This window comes from Sciurus carolinensis, chromosome 2 (assembly GCF_902686445.1).
Source record: "Sciurus carolinensis chromosome 2, mSciCar1.2, whole genome shotgun sequence".
In the NCBI taxonomy this organism is placed as follows: domain Eukaryota; kingdom Metazoa; phylum Chordata; class Mammalia; order Rodentia; family Sciuridae; genus Sciurus; species Sciurus carolinensis.
This window is the reverse complement of record NC_062214.1, coordinates 126,041,688-126,061,084: the sequence shown is the minus strand read 5'-3', so window position 1 is coordinate 126,061,084 and position 19,397 is coordinate 126,041,688. Positions and strand designations below refer to the sequence as shown.

At 51.2% G+C, this 19,397-nt stretch overlaps 1 protein-coding gene across 1 annotated transcript in view; it reads left to right on the top strand.

Annotated features, from left to right (window-relative positions):
• The first annotated feature begins 4,527 nt into the window (after window positions 1-4,527).
• Window positions 4,528-19,397, top strand: part of Myh6 (myosin heavy chain 6) — a 24,585-nt gene continuing 9,715 nt past the window's right edge. Inside the window, exons 1-24 of the mRNA XM_047541561.1 lie at window positions 4,528-4,557; window positions 4,894-5,137; window positions 6,474-6,617; window positions 6,871-7,027; window positions 7,118-7,145; window positions 7,355-7,466; window positions 7,729-7,821; window positions 8,495-8,558; window positions 8,825-8,923; window positions 9,448-9,551; window positions 9,644-9,782; window positions 10,274-10,542; window positions 10,804-10,974; window positions 12,224-12,533; window positions 13,157-13,227; window positions 13,504-13,591; window positions 13,678-13,795; window positions 13,943-14,066; window positions 14,345-14,481; window positions 16,256-16,511; window positions 16,652-16,894; window positions 17,043-17,219; window positions 17,496-17,641; window positions 17,897-17,987. Of these exons, the coding sequence (XP_047397517.1) occupies window positions 4,937-5,137; window positions 6,474-6,617; window positions 6,871-7,027; window positions 7,118-7,145; window positions 7,355-7,466; window positions 7,729-7,821; window positions 8,495-8,558; window positions 8,825-8,923; window positions 9,448-9,551; window positions 9,644-9,782; window positions 10,274-10,542; window positions 10,804-10,974; window positions 12,224-12,533; window positions 13,157-13,227; window positions 13,504-13,591; window positions 13,678-13,795; window positions 13,943-14,066; window positions 14,345-14,481; window positions 16,256-16,511; window positions 16,652-16,894; window positions 17,043-17,219; window positions 17,496-17,641; window positions 17,897-17,987 (3,342 nt within the window). The 5' untranslated portion in view covers window positions 4,528-4,557; window positions 4,894-4,936. The remainder of the gene's footprint in view (window positions 4,558-4,893; window positions 5,138-6,473; window positions 6,618-6,870; window positions 7,028-7,117; window positions 7,146-7,354; window positions 7,467-7,728; window positions 7,822-8,494; window positions 8,559-8,824; window positions 8,924-9,447; window positions 9,552-9,643; window positions 9,783-10,273; window positions 10,543-10,803; window positions 10,975-12,223; window positions 12,534-13,156; window positions 13,228-13,503; window positions 13,592-13,677; window positions 13,796-13,942; window positions 14,067-14,344; window positions 14,482-16,255; window positions 16,512-16,651; window positions 16,895-17,042; window positions 17,220-17,495; window positions 17,642-17,896; window positions 17,988-19,397) is intronic.

Below are 19,397 nucleotides of genomic sequence, written 5' to 3'. Positions count from 1 at the left end.
GGCTGTTGCGATAATGGTCCTCTACACTGCAGCCCCTGGCATGTCTCAGAGAATACAGCATCATGGCTGTAGTCCACATGCCCTTCCAACACCAGCCCCTCAAGGGGCCCAGGCCTCTCCCTACCACAGCCAGGAGAAAAGCACCCTCAGTCCACCTGTCTTTCTTTTCTCTCATCCCAAGGCTCAGCCCCTTTCTTCCAGGTACCCCTTTCTTCTCTCTTATATCCCCACTATAACTTCCATTCTCAAGTCCTCCCCCTTAAGCAGTTGTTGGAAGATGGGGCTCTTTGGACCACGTATGGCAAGCTATCTCAGGGGAGGTAGGCAGAGGAAGGAGTAGAGGAAAGACTGGGGAAGGCCAATTAGGAAAGACCCCAGGGATGAAGGGAGGTACCAGTCCCTGGAGGGTTGGGAGGTGGAGGAAGGAGCAAGGCCTCCTCCAAGCAAGCAAGCCCTGCACCCTTGGAGTCGCTGCCACAGCTGAGCTGCTTAGGGTAGGCCTGGGACTAGGGGCCTGAGAGATAATGGGTCACATAGCTAGCTCCTCTGGGAACCTGGTCAGCCCTGGACTGAATTTCCCCTCGCCCCCACCCCTGTGCACACATACCCCATGCACAACCAGGTCCTGCTCCACAGCCCTCCCTGGGCTCAGCACTGAGTGAAGCAGTCAGAGCAAGGGCACTATGCCAGGGAGGAGCGGTAGCAGTATCGAGAATAGCAGGTGAAGGGAGGGCATTTAAAGGGAACAGGGAAGGAAAGAGGAAAGACCTGAGGAGGTACTGTGGAGAGAGGAAGGGAGAACCCAGAGATAGCAAGAGCAGAGAAAACAGAGAAAAAAGAAAGATACCAGACAAGAGGAAGTCTTAGAAGGAGCCCAGTTCCTCCCAGCTTCCTCTTGGCTCCTTCCTCACTTCTCCTCTTCCTAGAAACAGACTTGGAGAGTAATGAAGAGATGAGCAGAGAAAAAGGAAGACACATGTGAAGATGGAAATGCATGGAAAAGTTCAGGGAATTTAAGAACCAGAACCTAAGAGAGCAAGAGTTAGATGCTACTAGGGCAGCCAGGCTGGTGCAGACAGCAAACTCCAGGCTGAGTCCCTGCAGAAAGGAGGATGTTGAGAGGGGATAAGGGAGAGGAGGAAAAGAGAGAGCCTCACACAGAGAAGCTCAAAGAGCAGGAAGGAAAACTGGGTGAAGGGAAGAACCCTGGGTCACCCTCAGATGCAAGAGTCAGGAAAACCAAGGAGGAGGGAAAGCAGGAGAGAGGTAGATGAGGAATCCAGAACAAGATGTGGCAGCAGAGACAGGCCGAGAGCTCCAAGAGCTTAAAAGACAAGGCAAAGTCTCATGTCAGACCCCAGGATAGCCAGAGACATGGTCCCAAGGAGAAGCAGAGGCCAGAGCTGACTTTGAGTTGGGAAACCAGGCAGAGGGAAAGAAAGGTCAGACGCAGGGACAGATAGACAGCAGACACAGGGAGCCAGACAGAAAAGGGGCCACCTGGGCCAAGGAAATCAACCCTGTCTCCTGGTCTTCCTCACCTGGACTGGAGTCTCCCTCCTGTGCCTGCACACTCCAGGACTCCCAGCAGAATGCGGAGCTGGTTTGGGAAGCAGCTGAACGAAGATGGAGAAGAGTATGTGAGAGCCAGGGAAGAGGAGGGGGCCTAGCAAAGGAAGAGGAGGGCAAACCAGGACTGTACAGGGGGGCAGAGCGCAGAGCCAAGTTAACTCCTGCCTTCTTCCTCCTTCCATAGGAGAAGCAGAAACCACTTGCCCACCCTTACCCCTCCTATCACCACCTATACCAAGTTTGGCATGCTTGGTGCACTGGGTTCCCTGAGGACAGAGCCTGGTCTTTGTCACCTGGACCTGACCCAACCTGACCTGGTGTTCTCAGCCCCTTATCATGTCCCCAGGGACATGGGAAGCAGGCAGTGACGCACTGGGTCATGGGCTAACCCCCAGTTTGCATACTGGCACCTTGAGTGACCTAGAGCTGGGGACAGGTGGCCTGCATCCCCTGGGAGTAACAACTTGGCATATGTACCTGCAGGAGATGGGGATTTGGGATCAACTCAGGTTCCTTCAAGGGTACAAATCCCCTAGTGAGAGATGTGTGTTCTTGATCCCCATAATGGGTCAGTGAAGTGTCCTAGGGGGTTGATGACCTTTGGGGGAAGCCACATCTTTAATGGAGACTGCTTCTACCCAGAGAAGCTGACCCCTGTCTGTCCTACCCACCTCCACACCCTAGAGCTATATTGAGAGGTGACAGTAGATGGCGTGGGAGGGAGAAGCTGGTAGACTGTTCCTGGGTGTGAGGGTGTAGAGGAAAGCCAGAGCAGGGGAGTCTGGCTTTGTTTCCTGAACACAATGTCCACTAAGTCATACCAGTCACGGCCTGTTGAAGACCCAATACCTACAGCCTCTGAGAAGTGGCAGCCCTGGAGGATGGGGAGGGGTGCCTTGAAGACCCGGGCACTTGAGGACATCATGAAGCAGGGCATGTGAGTATGAGCCCCAGAAGTGTTGGGAGGGGACACCAGAGTTCTACCTGGGGCAGAGGGCAGTCTGCAGAGGCCCACACCCCTGGAATGCAGAGCCCGGGGCCCAGCTGGTGTAAATCCCCAGGACTGCTAGGCGCCCCAGCCATCCTCAGCAGCACCTGCACCCTCTGGCAGCCCAGAGAGGCAGAAGGGAGCAGCCCCCCACCCTCACCCGTCCTCCCTCAGGCCCCAGGATTAACACCTCTGGTCTCTCCACCAGGAATGAAGGGTGGCAGTTGAACAGTAAAACCTATGTGTGCAAATGTTGGTGTGCAAATGTGTGCACTGATGTGCATAAAAGCAGGAAGGGAAAGCTGCAAGCTTAAGTGGGTAAGTAAAAAAATCTGCCTGTGTGTTGCTGAAAATGGCCGTGAACTTATGGCTGGTCAAGTCTGCCGGTGACGGTACTAGACTGTGAGTCTCTGTGCAAGTCTACCTGAAGCTATGTGGGAGAGGTCTCTCCCACATAGCTTTTCCACTGTGTCAGCAGCACCAGGAAAGGGGTGGGAGCTCCAGATGTGCCCCCAAATCAAGGTAGCCTCAAGTCCTTGAGGGAACACCTGGCTGGAGACTTGGGGAATAGAAACCAAGCAGAGCATTTGGGCAGAGTAAGGGCAGAACAGAAATAATTTGCCTGATGAAGGGAAACTGAGTCAGGGAGTTGGACAGTGCCCTCTCTGCCCCCAGAACTGTGGGACTTTCCAGATCTGAGAGAGCAGGGAGATGCTCCCAGCCTGAGGCTGTGTGAGGACAACCAGTGTAGAAAGGAGAGGGTAGAGAACCAAGGAGGGGGCCTGTGACTTGGGGGCAGGGGACAAGAATTTGTCCTGCAGGAGAAGGTGACCCTCACCCAGTGTGCTCAACTCACCCTTCAGATTAAAAATAACCGAGGTAAGGGCCATGGCGGGCGGGGGAGGAGGTGCGAGAAGGTCCTGTCTTCTCACTATCTGCCCATCAGCCCTTTGGAGGGGAGGAATGTGCCCAAGGACTAAAAAAAGGCCCTGGAGCCAGAGGGGCTGGGGCAACAGACCTTTCATGGGCAAACCTGGGGGCCCTGCTGTCCTCCTGTCACCTCCAGAGCCAAGGGATCAAGGGAGGAGGAGCCAGGAGGCAAGATAGGTGGGAGGAGAGGGTCCCTCCGGAAGGACTCCAAATTTAGGCAGCAGGGTGGGGGAAGTGAGATATAAAGAGACTGGAGCTCTGTGGACAGACAGAGACTCCTCCAACACAGGTAAGAGGGAGTTTGGGATGAGGGCTCTGCAGTCAGGGCAGACAGCTCCCCTTGAGGGCACCTGTCTTCCCTGGGAGTAGGGTGCGGGCCCACTGGAGGTCCATGGATTCTGCTAGGGCTGCCTTCCTCCAGCCCAGGAAGTTCCCTCCGAGAGTGGTTTCCACTGGCAACACCAGCCCTCTTTCTTCTGAGTCCATTTCTCTTCCACACCTTTCTGTGTCTTCCACACACTGCCTCCTTTCCCTCCTTTGGGTGTTTTCCTTCCCTTTGTCCTGGTCTTATCTGGTCTTGGTCTTCACCAATCCTTGTCCAGATCATGCTTCTCCACCTGTCTCTCTCCTTGGCCCTTCCTTCTTGGCTGTGTTTTAATCTGCCTTTCTGTTTCTCACTCTGTGTCTGCATGTCATGGTTCACACTTTCACTAACCCTGTGCCCTTTCTTTCTTTTTTTCTTTCTCTCTCCCTCCCTCTCCCTGCCCCACCCCTAATGCGGGAGATGGAAGCCAGGGCTTGGTGCATGCTAGGCAAGTGCTCTGCCACTGAGCTGCATCCCCAGCCCCTCTGCATATTTTCTGCTCTTTCATTCTGCCTCTCTGCCTCACTCCCTGCTTTGGTCTGTTCTGCTCAGTCTGGCTCTCTGGGTCAAGTCTCCTCTTCCCAACTGGCCTGTATCTCTTGTTCATTCTATCTGTTCTTCTCTCTGTCCGGTTGCACCTCTGGGCTACCTTGCCCCACCTGTGGTCCCAACTCTTCAGGATTCTCTGAGAAGAGATAACCAGGTGAGAACCACCCTAACTTTCTCCATAGACAGCAACTCAGATTTCTCCTGAGAGCCAGGTTGCTGGACTAGGGTCCTCTGTCTCTCTCCCAAGCAGCTTAGCACCTTTCCTTGGCAAACTCCAGTCAATTCCAACCCACAAAACCCCCTTTTGGAAGTCCTCCTTCAGGTGACCTCAGAGGGCAAGGGAAGCAGAACTCCCGGGACAGGAGCGGGTGGTGCAGTATGTGCCTAGGCAAGCACCTATTGGGGTGGTGGAAAGCAATAGGGAAGAGGTGGGGCAAAGGGTAGGGGCAAAAAGGACAAGGCCACCCACCAAAGTCTGGGTACACCTCAGGAATAACAGGTCCTTCCTGCCTCGGACCCAGAAGAGCAACAAGATGACAGACGCCCAGATGGCTGACTTTGGGGCAGCAGCCCAGTACCTCCGCAAGTCAGAGAAGGAGCGTCTGGAGGCCCAGACCAGGCCCTTCGACATCCGCACTGAGTGCTTTGTGCCAGATGACAAGGAAGAGTTCGTCAAGGCCAAGATTGTATCCCGGGAAGGGGGCAAGGTCACTGCTGAGACTGAGAATGGCAAGGTGTGTGGGGCATAATAGCAGGGCAGGGGGGTAGGGAGAGGGGGGAAGCCACCTGTAGTGGGAATTGAGGGCCTGAGGAGAGAGCAGGGATGCCAGGCCATGTTCCCTCGACAGCACAGGATCTGAGCCTTCTCAGATGACCCTAAGAAGATGCACCCGCCCCCCTGCCAGAGAGGATGCTGGAAGGAGTTGGGAAGCTCACTATTCCGCCCCCCCCCAGAGAAGGCTTGTAGATAAAGAAGGCACAGACACACCATTAAATGAAGCCTCCTCCTTGTTGCCCCACAGGGCATGGTGGCACATGCCTATAATCCCAGCACTTGGGAGGTTAAGGCAAGAGGATTGAGAGTTCAAAGCCAGCCTCAGCAACTTAGTGAGACCCTGAGCAAGAAAGAAAGAAGATCCCTCTTCCAGCACTTGTATCCCTCCTCTCTGTGCCTCAGTTTCCTCCACTGGTTGCTTTTCTCAAATTCTCTTCACCTAAACCGAAAGCCAACTCTTAGACCCAAATGGACATATTGGAACTTTTGTGCTGAAAGCTCAGTACTGGGACCAGTGACTGGCACTCAGAAGCCCCTGCTCCCAGCTTGCTCACCCTAGCCATGAGAATCACCACAGGTCACCAGCAGGGTTCAGAGCCATGAACCTTCTGTATTTGCTGACTGAATGTTGCATCTACTGAGACATGTAATACTGTGCCAAAACCCAAGAGGCACTTGCTTTGATTCTTATCTTAACTCTGCCACTATCTGGTCACTGTGAGGGCAAATCATTTACTTGTTGAGAGCCACAACCACCACTTTAAAAAATGCTGGAATACCTACTGACAGGATCTAATATGTCATGCCATGGCAAATTGACCAATGCCAATCAAACCACATCAACAGCGGCTGAGATGATGTGTAGGGTTGGTGAGCTGCTTTTCTGGTAAGGGAAACCCTTGCCTTGAGCAACTGATGCCCTAGAGCACTGGCCCCAGGAGACAACTCTGGGTAACACATAAGGTGGGCACATATCTGAGAGCTGCCAGCACCCAGGTTTGCCCCTAGATACTTAAAACATAGGGACAGGGGGTGATGATCATTGGACAGGATCAGGAGAACTGGCAAAATAAAAGGGTCCTAGGACAGTCTCTAGGGTGGAAAGTCTGTGATCAGGAAAATTATCTGGGAAATGTGTACTATAGCAGCTAGAAGAAGCAGAGCTGGAACCCTGGTCCTGGAAGATCTAGGGGAGCAAGGCCAAGTCAACGTTGTGTCCTGGGAAAAGAGGACAAGGCTGGCAAGCACAGACTGGGAATGTGGTCATCCTCTCCTACCACCCGTTTCCTCTCTAGACGGTGACCGTGAAAGAGGACCAGGTGATGCAGCAGAACCCTCCCAAGTTTGACAAGATTGAGGACATGGCCATGCTGACCTTCCTGCATGAGCCCGCGGTGCTGTACAACCTCAAGGAGCGCTACGCAGCCTGGATGATCTACGTGAGCGACTGTGGCACAGTGCAGGGGTTCCTTGTCCTGGATGGAGGCCTCAGTCGGCCAGGGGGATCCTCCCAAAAGAAAGGGGATAGGGACATTCCCAAGGGACCCAGTCCCGTCTCCCCTCCAACCCTGGTCAGCTACAGAAAGAGGGAAGCTGGCTGAAATGACCAGGGATGCCCCTGACTATCACCAGTGCCCATCCCAAGCTCTCCCCCTTCCCTAACCTCATGCCCAACCCTGTCTCCTACTACAGACGTACTCAGGCCTCTTCTGCGTCACTGTCAACCCCTACAAGTGGCTGCCTGTGTACAATGCCGAGGTGGTGGCCGCCTACCGGGGCAAGAAGAGGAGCGAGGCCCCACCCCACATCTTCTCCATCTCTGACAACGCTTATCAGTACATGCTGACGGGTGAGCCCTGCACCTGACCTGTGCCCTCAACCCAACACCCAGCTGGGCCCTCAGCCCTCACTGAATTTCCTCTCCTCTTTTCTCTTCCAGATCGGGAGAACCAGTCCATCCTCATCACGTGAGCAAGTGCCATCCACCCACGGGGGTGGGGGTAGTGGTAGCCAGAGCTGCTTGCAGGGAGTGTAAGGTGTTGGACTCTTTCTAGAGGGAAAATCTCATACTCTGCTGGACTCTGGTTGCTTAGACTGTGAAGGGGAAAGCAAGTGCTGAGCTCTCTATGAACAACAGCAGGAATCCTGGGTTCTGATTTGTCCCTGTTGTCCCCAGTGGAGAATCCGGAGCAGGGAAGACTGTGAACACAAAGCGTGTCATCCAGTACTTTGCCAGTATTGCAGCTATAGGTGACCGCGGCAAGAAGGACAATCCCAATGCAAACAAGGTGTCGTGTGGGTCACAGGCTCAGAAGGGGAGAAGGTGTTGGGGGTAGTGCAGGGCTCCTCAGAGTCGACACTGTGCAGAAGACCTTCTTAGCAGGAGTCACACTCTGAGATCTGAGGTCTGACTCCCTTAGGAGCTGCAGACGCACCAGCAGTTCATCCAGTCCCACCTCACCCCCCAGGGCCACGGCAGCCTTGCTGCCCTCCCAACACCACCTGGAGGTGGACAGATGATGAATGCCCATGGTTCTGCTCCCTTCACAGGGCACTCTGGAGGACCAGATCATCCAAGCCAACCCTGCTCTGGAGGCCTTTGGCAACGCCAAGACCGTTCGGAATGATAACTCCTCCCGCTTCGTGAGTGGTCCCTGACCACTGCCAAGTGGCCTCATCCAGCATTGACAGGAGAAGGGGGTGCTATTTTTGCCAACAGTTGGCACACTCAGTTGATTGTACTGTATCTAGCTTTGGGATATCAACAAGCATGTGCACACACACAAAAAACCCTCACGACCCAGTTCTGGGAACCCAAGGGAAGTGGTCCAGAGTCACCACAGCTGTTCCCTAGTCAATTAAAAGGGATGATTTGGGTCATATTTTAGATATCTCTGAGTATTTGTAAAGCTCTCCCGCATTGGACATGAGAAGAGAGCACAGGCTTTTGGAGCCAGAGGCCTGACTCTCTGTGTACTCAGCAAGTCCCCACACCTCCCTGAGCCCAGTTCCGTCACCATGAAGCAGGGGTCATGATGTCTACCTTGCATAGTACTGGCAGGATTATGTGAGATAATATAAGAGGCGTAAACAGGAGACTTCTCCATGTGTTAGTCCCTGGGCTGCTGCTTCCACTCAGATCCCCAGTGGTATGTGAGCATGGACACTCTTTTCTATTTTACTGAAAATGGAAACTGAGACACCAAATAGGTCATTTATATTCCAGAACCACCAGGGTTTCTGGGTAGAGTTGAGGTGCATGATTTCACTCTGTCCCTTCTGGTCAGTTCCCTTATCCTGTCCCATCTGCCCACAGGGGAAATTCATCAGGATCCACTTTGGAGCCACTGGAAAGCTGGCTTCTGCAGACATAGAGACCTGTGAGTAGCAACAGGGAGCCTGCCCATCCTCTGAGTCCTTCTCCTTTGCCTCCCCTCCAGTCACAGCCCGATCTCCTCATTCCCTCCATCTTCTCCCTAGGTGTGCATCTGCTTTGTGGATTTAGTTTTCTTTTTCTTTAACTGTCTTTTCCCATGGGTCTTGCTACTGTTCTGCAGGAACCTTTCTCCCCATCTCCACCCTTCTGCTGGCTCTCCTCACTTTCCTTCCTCTCCCACCTCACCTTTCTCTATCTTCCCCACCTCAGATCTGCTGGAGAAGTCCCGAGTGATCTTCCAGCTAAAGGCTGAGAGGAACTACCACATCTTCTACCAGATCCTGTCCAACAAGAAGCCAGAGCTGCTGGGTGAGCCCTGCCTGCACCCTTGCCCCACTACCTACCCCAAAGCCCATCTATGTGCAGTGCGGATCCTCCTTCCCCTCACTCTGCCACCTGCCTGCTCCCCTTCCCTCTGCGCACTCTCTTCCTTCCCCACCTGGGAGCCCTGCATCTCCTGCCTCCCCACTGCTCCATCACACTCCTTACTCCTTCTCATTGACTTCTTTCCACCCTCTCCCTGGCACAATTCTTCTCCTTTCTGGTTGACTTTTCTCCTTCTCTTCACTTGCCTCCCCTTTCCCCACACACCATTCCCTACCATCCTCCCTTTCTTTTTGTTGGGACTTCAGGGATCTTCCCTTCCTGGGTCCCCCACGTAGGTCTTCATGTCCTTTGGATTCTCTCCTTGGTCCTTGCTGATCCTCCTTTTCTGTACCTGTTCCCTGCCCTCTTCTCCTCCATTCTTCCTCCATTCTCCTCCCCATTCCCTTCCCTGCCCTCTCCCTATCTCCTTGTCCCTGCCTTGTCCTTGTCCTCCCTTGCCTTCTCAGACATGCTGCTGGTCACCAACAACCCCTACGACTATGCCTTCGTGTCTCAGGGAGAGGTGTCTGTGGCCTCCATCGATGATTCTGAGGAGCTCATGGCCACTGATGTGAGTGAGGAGGCCTGGGTGGTGTTGTGAGGGTTCATGAGAGCTCCTGGCCACTGCTCCAACCACCCTCTACCCTTCTGGTTCTGTCTCAGAGCGCCTTTGATGTGCTGGGCTTCACTCCAGAGGAGAAAGCTGGTGTCTACAAGCTGACAGGCGCCATCATGCACTATGGAAACATGAAGTTCAAGCAGAAGCAGCGGGAGGAGCAGGCAGAGCCAGACGGCACAGAAGGTAGGCAGGGCAGGCAGCAGTACCAAGAGGCCCAAGGTGCTGACTGGGCCAAAGAGGCCTCTTGACTTATCATGCCAGATATAGCCATAGGAGCTGCATCTCCCATGCTGTTTCCAAAGGTCCTTTCCACAATTCTTAAGGAATTGGGTTGAAAACAGGCTTGTTTGGACCCCAAGAGAGAAAGTGGAAGGAAATCAAAAGAAGTAGGTGGTGGGAGAGGCTGGCCTTTTCTGAGGGGCAGGCATATAGGCTTTCTTCTCAGTTAGAGCCCAGCCAGGTCTCTGTCCACTCACTGTCTCCAGAAAGGCTGGTTCCTGGAGAACCTGAGGCTTGTGGGGCCAAGAGATGGGTTGACAGTTTGGGAAGGTCAGGGACACAGGGGAGGTGGGCAGACAGGGAATCCTCCCACATCCACAGCTGCACTGACCAGAAGTGGGTTGGGGCAGGGAGGGAGGATCAGTGGAAGTGCTCACTCTCTCCTCCTCAACCAGATGCTGACAAGTCCGCCTACCTGATGGGGCTGAACTCAGCGGACCTGCTCAAGGGGCTGTGCCACCCTCGGGTGAAAGTGGGCAATGAGTACGTCACTAAGGGGCAGAGCGTGCAGCAGGTATACTACTCCATTGGAGCACTGGCCAAGTCAGTGTATGAGAAAATGTTCAACTGGATGGTGACACGCATCAACGCCACCCTGGAGACCAAGCAGCCACGCCAGTACTTCATAGGAGTCCTGGACATCGCTGGCTTCGAGATCTTCGATGTGAGCCAGGGAGCCTCTTGCACACTCACAGTCGCTTGTGAAGGGCCAGCTATGGGTCCAGCATGGGAAGGCAGTGGCACTGACAGGGCAGTCATCATCCCTGACCTCAGGGGAAGCCCCACTCCCCTGCCCTGACCTGGGAGGGGACCAGTCCCACCCCTGCTGGGCTTGGGCACACTGCATGGCACAGCCCTGGGCTGACGCCCCTGACCACTCAGACACCCGCCTGCCTGACCTGCTCCTGCCCCTCCCCGCCTGCAGTTCAACAGCTTTGAGCAGCTCTGCATCAACTTCACCAACGAGAAGCTGCAGCAGTTCTTCAACCACCACATGTTCGTGCTGGAGCAGGAGGAGTACAAGAAGGAGGGCATCGAGTGGGAGTTCATTGACTTTGGCATGGACCTGCAGGCCTGCATCGACCTCATCGAGAAGGTGCCTGGCCCCGCCCACTGCGTCCCCCTCCTCTGCCATATCAGACAAAGTGGCAGCCTCTCTCCCTTCTGTGCTCAAGAAACTAGAGTCCCCAGAATCCCAGGTCCTTTTCCAGACCCAGCTTTCACCCACTGTGAAATCATGGGCATACACAGGATGAGCCCCTTTGGTCTTTCCTTGGGACCTCTAATCCTATTCCCCAAAATGGTGGTTACCTTTCTATGTTAAGAGTGAAGCTTAGTGAAGGAGTGGCCCCTCTCCACCCCATAAGAAGCCTCATTCATGGAAAGATGCTAGGCTGAAACTAGATACATTTGGCTTCCCATTCCCTTGCTGTTCACTGAGATAAGCCAGTCTGCAGCCCTTCTTCTCTACGGATACTTCTCAGGAGAGATAGGTGAGCAGCAGTCACCCATGCCAGTGCTGACTGCCCTTGGTGTGCCTTTGCTCTTTGCAAACATGGACCAGAGCCAAAGTATCTCCCATCCAAGTAGTAACTATGTCCAACCCTGCTTAGCTTCTGAGACCAGAGAAGATCTGGAGCATTAAGGGTGGTATGGTCACAGAGACAGTCTGAGTATCCAACCTGCATCTAGCCAGTCACTGCCTTCAGAAAATGGGAACTTCTCACAATCTTTGGGTTATTATCCTAAAACTGTAGGAAAAAAGCATATGTACAAACATAGATATATGTATGTGTAGGTGCATATGTGTGTTTTCCTAGAGAGACATTCTTTGGTTAACCAAATTGTCAAAAGGATTCCTACCCCAAGAAAAGCCAGGAACCACATTCTCTGAAGGGCAGAGTGCTGTGCAGAACCTGGATCCCTCTAACCGACTCTTGAAGCATTGCTACTAATGACCAGTAGAGAGACGTCTGACCTGTGCCTGCAGTCTGATTCCTCTGACACTTCTGTCCCTGGCCTGGTGTCCCTGGGGCAGAGACATCAGGAAAAAATGGGCAACATTGTGAGATGTTGAGGTCTTGAGGGGTGATTAGGAGTACATAGCTCTTTGCTGGGTCCACTGAGGCAGAGAAAGGTTACACAAGCTAGACCTGAGTATAATTGGATTTAGGTTAATTCCAGAAATATTGGCTTCCTATTCTGGGACAAGAGATATAAGTACAGGCTCCCTTTGGCCCACAAGCAACACTGGGCTATAGAGTCTTCTCTGCCAGGAAGTGGGATTCTGGAAGCCTGGGAATATACTAAGCGATTCTCTCTCCACCTCCCGACCTTGACCTTAGCCTATGGGCATCATGTCCATCCTGGAAGAGGAGTGCATGTTCCCCAAGGCCACCGACATGACCTTCAAGGCCAAGCTGTATGACAACCACCTGGGCAAGTCCAACAACTTCCAGAAGCCACGCAATGTCAAAGGGAAGCAGGAAGCCCACTTCTCCCTGATCCACTATGCTGGTACCGTGGACTACAACATCTTGGGCTGGCTGGAGAAGAACAAGGACCCACTCAATGAAACAGTGGTGGGCTTGTACCAGAAGTCCTCCCTCAAGCTCATGGCCACACTCTTCTCCTCCTATGCTTCTGCTGATAGTGGTAAGGAAGCAGCCCCTCCACTGAACCAAGAGACGTGTGGAGCTGCAAGGTTCAGAAATAGGCAAGGGGAGGTTATTAGTTGGGAAATCCATCTGAAGTCCATCTGTACCTCCCCAGTAATACCTGCCATCATCCACTTTGTGTTTTGGACAGTGGTGCACATGTCTTTCCTCAAGGTCAGTAAGGGTGATATGCACAACATTGTCCCAGACCCAGCATAGAGCCATGCGAGCAGTTCTTAATATACAGTGAGAGGATCACTGAACACATGGTAGAACAAATGGGCCTGTCATTCAGAAAGGAAGGAAAAGGCTGTGGATTGAAATTTAAAATATAGGAAAACTAGAAAGTGGGAAGACATAAGAATGGAGGATAGGGTTAGAAGAATGAGATTAGGCTACTGATGGGATTTCAGTGCCTATCAATGAGCCACCTTATGTGCTCGGTCTTATCCAATCCTCTTTCCAGCTTTTAGAGGTAGTTACTTCCATCCTCAGGGAAACCTGAGACTTGGAGAAGAGACTGACCAAAGTCACATAGCTGCTGAATGCCAGAGCCCTGCCCCTGCCCTAGGGTTCCTCTGTTGTTAAGCTCTTGTTCCTCGTTCCTTTTCTTGTTACTAGGGGATAGTGGTAAAGGCAAAGGAGGCAAGAAAAAGGGCTCATCCTTCCAGACGGTGTCTGCTCTCCACCGGGTAAGAAGGGCCCAGGGATTCCTGAAGACTTCTGGGGGGGAAACCTCAGGCTGCATTGCCCTATCCTGATGCTCTGAGGTTGAGGAGGAAAGAGGCCAAAGTTATGGGGCAATTTTTAGCATGTAAATTCTAGACACACCTGAAATCACATCATGAATTAGTTGTCAACCTCCTGTCCCATGAATAGTTCTGGTGACAGGGTGCCTGGGACCCAGGGCTCAGGGACCTAAAGGAAGACCCTTGTGGTTCCTAACTCTCCATCCTTATCCACCCCAGGAAAATCTGAACAAGCTGATGACCAACCTAAGGACCACCCATCCTCACTTTGTGCGCTGCATCATCCCCAATGAACGAAAGGCTCCAGGTGACTCCAGGGAAGGTTTTGGTCTGGGGAGAATGCTGTCATCCACTTACCCTGAGACTGACCCCCTCCCCTACCTCTTGCCACAGGGGTGATGGACAACCCCCTGGTCATGCACCAGCTGCGCTGCAATGGTGTGCTGGAGGGCATCCGCATCTGCAGGAAAGGCTTCCCCAATCGCATCCTCTATGGGGACTTCCGGCAGAGGTGGGTTCAGACGTGCCCCAGAGTGCAGGGAGCAGGGGGAGCTTGGGCTGCCTGGAAGGAGCAGGAGTCTGCAGGCAGCCCTTGAATTCTGTAAGCAGAGCAGAATCCATGCACAAAGCAGGTGACCTCAGGCACTCTCCTCCCCAGGTATCGCATCCTGAACCCAGCGGCCATCCCTGAGGGTCAGTTCATTGACAGCAGGAAAGGGGCAGAGAAGCTGCTGGGCTCTCTGGACATTGACCACAACCAGTACAAGTTTGGACACACCAAGGTGAGTCTAGAGCCCTGTTGGGTGGTTGCAAGGCAGGTAGCCATGTTGGGTGAAGCTGCAGGAGGTAGAACCCCATTCCTGGCTTCCTTATCAGCTGAAGAGCTGAAACACAGACTTCACTTCTCTCTCTAATTTTTTGCATTTGCACTACTGGGTGCAGAATGCTTGGGTGATGAGTCCTCTGGGAACTCATCCAGGGTCCTCCCACTCTTTCTCCACCCAGATATCTATCTCCTCTCTGAGACTGAGGTCTCCTTGTTTCTAACCCTTGTCCACAGGTGTTTTTCAAGGCCGGGCTGCTGGGGCTCCTGGAGGAGATGCGAGATGAGAGGCTGAGCCGCATCATCACACGCATCCAGGCACAGTCCCGGGGCCAGCTCATGCGCATTGAGTTCAAGAAGATCGTGGAGCGCAGGTAAGGCAGGAGGAAAAGGAAAGGCACCACAGAGATGCAAGAGGTGGACAAGAGGTGCCAACTAACATGGTTCGGAAGACTGGGCTGTATATCCTGGCTTCGCCAATTACTTGCTTGCCTGAAAAATTCACTTTTTACCACCTTGGGTTTCATTTTGAATTCTCTTTTAATAAAAATACTCCAATGAAATAACTTTTTAAAGCACCAGCTAGACCAACACTTAGAGGGCTGACCCACTGTTAAGAGTGTAAATTAGTACAACCTCTTTGGAACTGATTTATCATTATCTTTTAAAAATGAACAATCATAAACTTTTTAATTCTCCTCCTGAGTAAATTTCCACAGAGCAACTACACATGTACACCATGAAAAAAAGAAAAGAATCATCATTGAAGCATTGGTCATAATAGCAGAAATCTAGAAAACAACCTGAATTTCCAGGGGTTTTATCCAAAGCTGAACAGATAAATAGTATTATAACCATTCAGTGGAATATTACAAAGCAATGAAAAGAGTGAACTACAAGTATATAGTACAGTGTGTTGAACCTTAAAGGATATTGTTAGACTGGGGCTGTAGCTCAGTGGCAGAGTGCCTGCCTAGCACATGTAAGGCTCTGGTTTAGTCCTCAGCTCCACATAAAAATAAACAAATAAAATGAAGGCATGCTATCCATCTACAACTACAAAAAAATTTTTTTAAAAAACATATTGTTAATTTTTTGTTTTGGTTTTGGTACTAGAGACGTTTTGGTATTCAGGGACACTTAAGTACTGAGCCACATCCACAGCCCTTTTTTTTTTTTTTTTTTTTTTTGAGACAGTTTCACTAAGTTACCTAGGGCCTCACTAAGTTGCTGAGACTGGCTTTGAACTTGTGATCCTCCTGCCTCAGCCTCCCAAGTAGCTGGGATTACAGGTGTTCACTCTGCGCCTGGCTTAAAGCATATTTTTGTTTGAACAAAAGTAAGTCACAGAAGGATACATATTATATAATGTGATCTTTATCAAGTTCACAAATAATAAAAATCATCAATGCATTGTTTAACGTTACATACATTGCCAGGTGTGGTGACACATGTCTGTGGTCCCAGCAATGAGAGAGGCTGAGGCAAGAGGACCACAAAGCCAGCCTCAGTAACTTAGTAAGACCTGGTCTCAAAATAAAAAATAAAAAGGTCTGGAGATATAGCTCAGTGGTGAAGTGCCCTGAGTTCAGTCCTTAGTACAATACATATATTGTTAAAGTATTTTTTTTAAGTAAGCAAACAAAGATTCAGAGCAATGACTGCTTTTGGTGGGGGACCTAGGGAATGGTACAGGGAGTAGCACATAGGTAGATTCAATGGCTGGTAAAGCTCTACCTCTTGTTTGGGTGATGGGTTCATGAAAGTCATTTTGTTTTCATGCTTTATAACATACACATTACAGTTGTTCTCAGATGTGCATGATTTTTAACATACGTGAGGTCTCATGAGAATAGAAACACTGTAGACACCAAAAGTGGTAGCTTCTATTGCTATTAATGCTCCACCATGCAAGATAAAAACTACCCTTTGGTTGAATTAAATAATAGTTTTTTGTTGAGCAATTCCATATTCAGTGTAGTGATGTTGGGTTGGGAGTACATGCAGGGAGTGAGGCTACAAGACAGGGCTCCTGCTTCTGGTGCCTACAAACTTGCTTAGATGGGAGGAAGGCTAAGTGCAGTTGGTTCCATGATTGGGAAGTGCTCCTTCATGGGGTTCCTCCCTGCCTCCACATTTCCTCGTCAGGGATGCCCTGCTGGTAATCCAGTGGAACATTCGGGCCTTCATGGGAGTCAAGAATTGGCCATGGATGAAGCTCTACTTCAAGATCAAGCCACTGCTGAAGAGCGCAGAGACAGAGAAGGAGATGGCCAACATGAAGGAGGAGTTTGGGCGCATCAAAGAGACGCTGGAAAAGTCTGAGGCTCGCCGCAAGGAACTGGAGGAAAAGATGGTGTCCCTTCTACAGGAGAAGAATGACCTGCAGCTTCAAGTGCAGGCAGTAAGTCCATGTGATTATCTGGTCATCTCTCCCTTTCTTTCACCCAGATCATAACTCCAAGTCTAAGAGCTCGGCTCTCTTTAGACCCTGCATCTCTCCTCTTTTTAATCACCAGTTTCTTCCCTGTCCTCTTCTCTCAGGAACAAGACAACCTCAATGATGCAGAGGAGCGCTGTGACCAGCTGATCAAGAACAAGATCCAGCTGGAGGCCAAGGTGAAGGAGATGACTGAGAGGCTGGAGGATGAGGAGGAGATGAATGCTGAGCTCACAGCCAAGAAGCGCAAGCTGGAAGATGAGTGCTCTGAGCTCAAGAAGGACATTGATGACTTGGAGCTGACACTGGCCAAGGTGGAAAAGGAGAAGCACGCAACAGAGAACAAGGTGAGGGCAGCTCCCTCTGACTCCAACCCAGGTCTCCTCAGGATTCCCAGGCCAGAATATGGTCCTGGTCCTTGGCCTGGAGGTCCCCATAGATGTCTGCAGATTAGTAATCTTTGACCCTAAAGGGGCTGGGATTTGGGGTTGACAGGTGAAGAACCTGACAGAGGAGATGGCTGGACTGGATGAGATCATTGCCAAACTGACCAAGGAGAAGAAAGCTCTGCAAGAGGCCCACCAGCAAGCCCTGGATGACCTTCAGGCTGAGGAGGACAAAGTCAATACCCTGACCAAGTCTAAGATGAAGCTGGAGCAGCAGGTGGATGATGTGAGTAGAAAGAACCATGTCCTATCTCCCTCAGATCAATATTTTGCTGTCAACACCAATGGTCAAAGGAGTTTCTGATCCCTCAAACTAAGTTCTATGGTCCCTGGAGATTTTTTGCTCTCTGCATTAGGCTGGGTCTCTGAATCGTACATGCTCTCAGGATTTCTCTGCTGATTTGAGTTTCAAACCCATTGGACTTCAAGTTTAAGAGAAAGTAGATGAACATGTATGAATTTTAGGTTTTTGGGACATTATTCATTTTTTTCTCTCCACCAGCTGGAGGGATCCCTGGAGCAAGAAAAAAAGGTGCGCATGGACCTAGAGCGAGCGAAGCGGAAGCTGGAGGGTGATCTGAAGCTGACCCAGGAGAGCATCATGGACCTGGAGAATGACAAACTGCAGCTGGAAGAAAAGCTCAAGAAGTATGCACCATGGCAGTCTGGAAGGGTTAATGGAGGTGTTGGACCTGGTAGTTGGGGCCCTGGGTGCTGCACCTCCACTGGGTGTGGGTACCCATGATACACTGGAAATGAGGGTAATCACAACCCTCCACCTTCACTGTCTGGGCCAGAAGGGAGGGGGGCTTTATGTCTGGGCCAGCTTGCCATGCTGAGGCAAGCAAAAAAAATGGCCCAGGGGAAGGAGGACCACCAATCACCACCCCTGTTCTCCTCCAGGAAGGAGTTTGACATTAATCAGCAGAACAGTAAGATTGAGGATGAGCAGGCTCTGGCCCTTCAGCTGCAGAAGAAACTGAAGGAAAACCAGGTGATGTTTTTCCCAGTGCAGCCAAGGGGCAGTTCAATGTCCTGAGGTTGAGGGAGCTGCTTAGGGTTTTAGACAATATCCAGAACTCCAGGCAGCACCAGAGACCCAACTATCCCTGACTTACAGGAACCCCAGAACACCAGCCTACCCCTAGTAGAGCAAGGACATATTATTTCAGCAAAGCTATTTTGGGGGAGAATTGTACCTACTAAAAGTGTTTCTCTTTCTGAGATGTGCTTTGCATGATGGATTTTCTGCTCTGAGGTTAGTGATGGAACTCAGTTCTCCCCTGATCCTTCCATCAGGGATTTCTGCCCTCAGCATGGGTGGGGGAAGCTCCTACCACCTTTCTGATTCTCAGATCAAGTCACCCTTTCTGATCCTCAGACTCTCTTCTCATCTGTAAAATGGGACTGACAAACCTGCCTTTCAGGACCAGAGGAGATAATGTGTATGGAACACTGTGTCAGCTAGAAAGCTCACATTAATGTCATTTTAATGCAAAGTTACAGAAGTCAGCCAACCCCTAGCAAGAAAATATTCTTTCATCTTCATCTCTCTCATCCCTCTGCAAGAGGAGAACAAAGGAACAACCATAAGCCAGGCATGGTAGTACACACCTGTACTCCCAGCTCCTCGGGAGGCTGAGGCAGCAGGATCAATTGAGCCCAGGAGTTTGAAGCAGGCCTTAGTCAACACAGCAGGACTCATCTCAAAAAACAAAACAAAACAAAAACAACCCAATCCAGTCTCTCTTACCTTTAATGTACATTGAACTTTAATGTGTTTTTAGTGGTGGGTTTGTCAAACAAGCCCTGGAAGTCTAAAGGCAGGTACTGTCTCAATTTTATAGCCACAGAAGAAGCATGGCCATATCTGGGCGTAGTGAAAACAGGCACTCAGCTACTGGGGCAGGACCTTGTTCTCTCATTTTCTGAGTAGTTTGCAGCTTATAGAAAGAACTCGTCTCCCCTCAGCACATGGGGTCATTGGCCCAGGGTACAACTAGCATATAAACACAATTTGACTCATTTAAGCTGTCCAAGGGAGATTCTCATCCAATTTTGGGTGCCTCCTCTGGGTTTTAACCAGAATATTGGGCCATTCCCAGGATCTTCTACCCTGGGCATGGGCAACTTCTTTGGCCTTTTGGACCCAGAACAACAATGTTGTTATCCTCACCTAGTCTTGGCAATGAGCTGTGGTTTCTTCCCTTCCTCTTCTCATCCTTGTGCATAAGTTCCACCTTCTCCATCCCAGGAATAGAAGCACAGGTCCCCTCTTTCCTCCTCCCAGAACCTACTCAACTGTCCACTAAAGCCACCTATTTTCCCAGATGAAGGGAATGCCAATCTTCCCCTTTGCTTCTGGCTAACCAAACAGCAGATCAAATGGGACGTTCTCCCAATT